Below are 6,032 nucleotides of genomic sequence, written 5' to 3'. Positions count from 1 at the left end.
GAACAACCGCTAGTTGGCAATTATTCAGAAATCCTCTCTGCACACTGAGAGCAACCGACAGCACCAGAGACATGTAAACAAAAGGCGAATTTCATAGATTTTGGCCTTTAGACTTAAGGCAAAATCTGCAGAAATGGGCAAGCGAGATAACAGAGTGGTAAGTAAAGGTAGTTTACGGACTTGTATTCCAAGTAAAATAATCAAGAGGCCTTTAAGCCGCAATGCTAACGCGTCAAAACACTTAACGTTAGTCAAACATATTAGCCTCGTCCACTCTCAGAATAAATGAGTAAGCTCTTTAGACAGCTGATACAGTTTATTTTATGTTTGCAGTCTGACACGCTTGCAAAATGTGGTTATTGCTTAGATAGCAGGCTAGTATGGTTAAGGTATGTGGCTCAGACATGCTAACTCAGCTAGCACATATTCCACTTAAATGTCCCTTTATACAGACAGTTTGCTGCTGTCTTTCTGTTTAGCATGTGAAAAGTATTGCATTCGTAGTTTAAATTGATAAATAGCAGTATACAGTTATGTTAGCAGCCTGTAAGTGTAACGTGGATGCTGAAGTGTGTTTATCAAGTGTCTGTTTTGTTTTTTTAAGGGTGTGCTGGCTGGATTATGAATGTTAAAATATGATTATGTTTCAGGCGTACTTGAATCCAATTGCTGCTGCCAGAGCCAGAGGACCTGCACCCAACACCGGAACCACCATTCAGGATTATCTCAGCAGACCACGGCCATCATGGTACTAGTCAAAACTGATGATGAATCGGTTGTGGATATATGTGATTTTTGATGTCATATTTCTTTATGCGTATGTCTGTTTGTCCTGTATATCAGGGAGGAGGTAAAAGAACAGCTGGAAAAGAAGAAGAAAGGCTCCAGAGCCCTGGCAGATTTTGAGGACCGAATGAACGAGGTAGAGATGTTTTGTTTCTGCATTTTATAAGTCAGTGGATTTCCAAGAGACCTAGATCTAATGTTTGGATCATATCCGCTCTCTCTCATTTTTCTCAGCGATGGAAGAAGGAACTGGAGAAAAACAGGGAGAAGGTACTTGGTGCAGGTGAAAAGAAAGAAAAGGAAAAGGAAAAGAAGGAGGTAAGAGTTGGTGTAGTAATCTGGGACCTCCTTTATAAAACGCAAGTACAGTCAGATTTGATCCCAATTTCATCCTACATCAAAAGTGAGAAGCAAAACAGTATTTAGGATGGCAGAAACTGACATGAAAATGTTCTTACAACTGATGAGTGTCAAATTAAAATAAATAAATAAATACAACATCAGTTACTGAAGATAATTAATTATATTAATAATTGAGATGTTCACATTGTGCTTGAATTGAAGAGGAAGTGTGATTTTAAAAAGAGGGATGCGTTAGGGTACTTTTTTGTGCATACAGACATTTTATAAATCGTTCAGAGGAACATTTGGGAAAGTGTTGTATGTTCACTTTTAGGATCTTTCTATGCATCTCTTTATAAATGAGGTCCCTGGTTTGTTGTATTTAAAAAAGATTTCCAATGGTTATCTGATATTTATCTTTGTGATTTCCAGAAAAAGAAGAAGGAGAAGAAAAAGTCCAGTAGGGTGAGGAGAGCTCTCCATTTTCATATCTTGAGCAACTATAAACCAGCAATTAATTGATAATGGAAAAGTGGAATATTAGTTTTAAATAATGTTCCAAACTGGAAGAGGCATGTGCTTTCCTAGAGTATTCAGGATCAATCTGGTCTGTTATCCACAGGACACAGGGTCAGTTTTAAGTGACTTAAAATCTAACAAATTCTGCTTCTGTTGTATTTGGTCAAGCATTCCTCATCTTCCTCCTCCTCCTCATCGAGTTCTGATTCCTCCTCCAGTTCCCCCTCAGACTCTGAAGATGATGTAAGATGATGTCTAATATGCTTGTTTATTTGCTTGCATTGTTAAAATGACCATGACTTATCCCTGAATATTCTCCTGTTTACTGCCTTTTCAGGATGATAAGAAAAATATGAAAAAGAAGAAAAAGAGAAAAAGATCCTGTGCCCGGAGAGCATCTGATGACTCTGACACGGAGTCCGAGACTGACAGCAGGGTATTGTTGGTTCATATCTGCAAGGAAAAACATAGTTTAAAAAGATTGTTCTTGTCAGTTATGGAAGTGTCTCCATTAAGGCCCTGATATACTTCAAGCAAAATTGAAGAACAAAGTGGTGTGACGTCATTTTGAACAAAATCAGGCCAAAAAAAAGATTGTTTTGGGAGTTTGAAACATTCCAGAAAAGATCACTCTAGCTGGTAAATGCCTTCGAACTACCATTGGTCTGTGGCTCTGGGGCTTCTTCGGTTCATCACTACTTCTGTTCAGTCTGTTGAGGTCAGATATCCACAAGCAAAAACATGAACACAGTAGAACATGAAGTTGTAAATCTAATTAAAAGTGACATTGATTGTTTTTTTTATGTTTAATACTGTATAGTTGCTTCATTTAAAGCAATCTTTTAAATAAAGGGCTATAAATAAACTTGTGCGGAGAGCTTGTGCAAACATCCACATCTCTATGATCAGATGCTTAACTTGTTTTCTCGCCGCTGTCATTTTTATTGTGTTTACTTTGTTATTGAGAGGAAAGCGCGCAGCACAAATTTCCATATTCATCTAGACATCGCTCTCAGCAGCGTTGACGGCGTCAGGATGCTCGCTAACAGTATTCCGCTGCAAAGGTATTTCGAACTTCTTTTTACCCCTAAGCGAAGAATGAAAAAGAGCTTTGGCGTGAGTATATCGGGGCCTTAACTAATCACAATGTATTACACATTATTCTAGATTGGCAGCTCTTGTAGAAATTGCTATTGATTTGTCTTTAAAGGGGTCATATAATGCCATTTTTGTACAAGCTAATATGATTCTTTAGGGTCTAAATTAAAAGTTTGTAATACAATACTAATGAGAATTTTTAATTAAAGTATAAGAAAACACTTATTTTACCTGGTCAAAAACAGCTCTGTTTTCAGCACGCCGTTTCAGTGCATATGACTTTAAATGATAATGAGCTGCGCTCACTCCGCCCCTCTGTTCTGTGCATACACCGTTTGTAACACAATAACACAACAACCATAACGCGTTGTTCAGTATAAATGTGGAATTATGAATTATATTGAGAACGTCATACATAGAAAACATGCCGTAATGTACCCTGACTGAGTGTAAACCTTAGACGCATTCATTGTGAAGCGTGCAGCTAGCGATTTGCAAAGATTAATATATTAATATAAAGTTTAATAAAACGTTTCACTCACTTCCGTTCTTCTGGAGGTTCAGCAGGAACACGAATATCTGGTACCGATCCTTTTTAGCAAATCTTCTTAGCAAATCCAGCTTTATACTGACCCTTGTTTATAAAGCAGTCTGCTGAGAAATGATTCGCGCAAACATGAAAGCATTGACGTTGCTCGTGTGGAATATTCCCTTCGAAAACAAAACTCAGCCACTGCGTCTTCAGCGGTTCGGATTTAGGAACATTAAAATGACTGCTGTGTTCGTTATTACACCCAAGAACAGAACACCACAATCGTCGCTTAGACGCCATTCTGCTCATAGACAGTGCTCCAGCACATCAACAATGACCGCGCCGGTCCGCGCCGCGCAGACTATGATTGACAGCTACCTCATGTGCGAGGGCGGGTCTGTGTTGAAACGCTCCCGTCAATCAACAATCGTGGGAGGGGCGTCCGTTTTATTGACGTCACAAAAACGAACGGCTCGATTTGAGGCAGGGGAAAACATATAAGGAGATTAAAACAAAACCACTGGATGGATTTTTATCATTATATGATGTTTGTGTACAGGCACTGCCAACACACATTTCAGTACAATCAACTTGTAAAAGTGCATGTACCATTATATGACCCCTTTAAGAATAATCCATTCCACTGCTGAATTTACATAAAAGCTAAATTACTGGTGATAATGAAGGTATTTGTCAAGACTTGATTCCTGATATCTTTTATCTCTAGGAGTCATCCAAGAAAAAAAGGAAGAAAATGGATGGAGAGAAAGTCAAGGTACTGAAAACTTTAAAGTTTAGTGATTTAAAGTGATAGTTCACCCAAAAATGGAAATTCTATCTTGAATTACTCACCCTCATGTCGTTCCAAACCCACAAGACTTTCGTTGCCCTCATTCATTTCAAACACAAAAATAGAGTTTTTGAAGTTTTTCTTTTTCTAGTATAACAACAGTTCATAGTACCATATCCAGCATATTAGATTAGAATGATTTCTGAAGGATCATGTGACACTGAAGAGAAGACTGGATTAATTCTGCTAAAAATTCAGCTTTATCACATTGACACAATGGCATTTTGAAATGTATTCAAATGGGAAACAGTTATTTAAATTGTAATAATATTTCAGTTTTTTACTGTATTGATAATCAAATAAAACTTCAACTTTTAAAAACTTTTGTATCGTTTTGTATCAGTATCATGAACAAAATGTTTCTGTTTGAAAGGATGAAAAGGATGGTCGAAGGAAGAGGAAAGCTGAAAGGAGTCACTCTGAGTCTTCAGATGAGTCCGATGTAGACAGAGACGTAAGAGTCTAAACCCTCTGTGACCTTAATATGTGTCATTAAACTGTTTAAGCGCAGCAAATACCATGTGACATGCGAAACTCATCTGTAAATGTTTTTGTTTTTTTAGGCTGAGCCCAAAAAAAAGAAACACAGTAGTGAAGAGAAGGATAAAATTACAGTAAGTCTTCAGTGTAAAGCGGCTTATCCATGACTTTGGCTTGTTTTTGCCCTTATGAGGGCAGAAACGACTGAACATGCTTCCCGCATCACTCACAGAAATGTTATAAAGAGTGGATTCGCAAAACAGAACTTAAATGTAGCCCCTATTATGCTATTTAAAAGGTATTTTAAGATTTGGTCTTTTTTTGTTTTAGAGGGCTCCTACAATAGGTTTAAATGCATCCAAGGTCAAAAAAACACTTACATTTTCTCATAATATACATTGCACATCACCTCATTTCTCAGAAGATTCTGAAAACGGTTCGTTATAAGATTCAGTCTCTCTAAACCCGTCCTTTCTGAGAGACTGCTCTGCTCTGATTGGTCAGACGGCCCAGTCTGTTGTCATTGGTCGACCGCTTACAGCGCATCTCGGAAACGAACCGCCTATTACCATTTGATACTTGATACTCAGAGATACGAACAGTAATGATAGTGCCAGTTTTTCCATATCAATTTGAGCCCGAGTCCTCATCCTCTTGAATTGCAGCAAAGTGGATTCTCAGCACTGAAAACAGCATCTTCTTGACATGAACAACATGAACCAAACTCTTCCAGTCTCAGCTTCAACTACAGTGTTTGAGGGTCAAAGTAGACCTTGTTCGCAGGCAGACGATGAAGTCTATAGGCTGGCATTATGCAAATTTGTTACATTGTTCAGGTATGTATCAGGAAGTGAGACTGGAATTGCTGACGACTTCACCAGTTCAGAATCGATTCTTTCATTTAGGAGACAATAACTTTATTTTTCTCTCACTTTGATCTTTAAAACTTTGCAGACCGTTTACATTCATAAACAGCTATATTACACACTGCATGAAAGGTAATGTTCGAAAAGGGGGCATTTTAATAATTAATGACTATGATTTTTTTTTATATTTATAGGACAAGTCTAGGAAGAAAAAGAAAAAGAGGAAGCATAAGAAACACAGCAGAAAGAAAAAGAGGAAGACTTCTGGCTCTGAGTTGGACTGAAGGGCTAGTGTGACGTCCTGCGTGACGGGCGGCTGGAATTGAGTGGGAATGGAGACGGAGCTCTTGCCAGACTGTGGGAGAATAAACCCCATTAGATATCTGTTCAAGTGACTCTTAAATGCGGGTGCTGCTTGGCACCGGCCGGCTGTGTGGCCGACTTGGATGAGAGGATCAAGTGGTCGGGGACTTGAAAGGGGTTTGGGGTTCATTAAGCTCGCTTTGTTTGTTTTTTAAAGCAGATGATTCTCAGTCCAAATAAAAGTCATTTACACCAA

General features: G+C 38.4%; 1 protein-coding gene across 2 annotated transcripts; it reads left to right on the top strand.

Moving 5' to 3' along the window:
• On the top strand, positions 1 to 6,032 carry fam133b (family with sequence similarity 133 member B). Of its 2 annotated transcripts, none has more exons than XM_056249698.1 (11): positions 1 to 157; positions 651 to 748; positions 844 to 922; positions 1,021 to 1,104; positions 1,567 to 1,593; positions 1,816 to 1,890; positions 1,985 to 2,083; positions 4,005 to 4,052; positions 4,501 to 4,581; positions 4,691 to 4,741; positions 5,668 to 6,032. In XM_056249698.1, exons 1-11 carry the CDS (start codon positions 134 to 136, stop codon positions 5,755 to 5,757), a joined length of 756 nt encoding a protein of 251 aa, XP_056105673.1. In that variant the 5' UTR covers positions 1 to 133; the 3' UTR covers positions 5,758 to 6,032. The 2 variants fall into 2 exon arrangements, with proteins under 2 accessions (XP_056105673.1, XP_056105671.1); XM_056249696.1 differs by having other exon boundaries at positions 1,561 to 1,593.

Source organism: Rhinichthys klamathensis, unplaced genomic scaffold, assembly GCF_029890125.1.
Source record: "Rhinichthys klamathensis goyatoka isolate OS25496 unplaced genomic scaffold, OSU_Roscu_1.1 h1tg000060l_1, whole genome shotgun sequence".
In the NCBI taxonomy this organism is placed as follows: domain Eukaryota; kingdom Metazoa; phylum Chordata; class Actinopteri; order Cypriniformes; family Leuciscidae; genus Rhinichthys; species Rhinichthys klamathensis.
The sequence above is the reverse complement of the archived record's forward strand: the minus strand, read 5'-3'. Positions and strand labels throughout refer to the sequence as shown.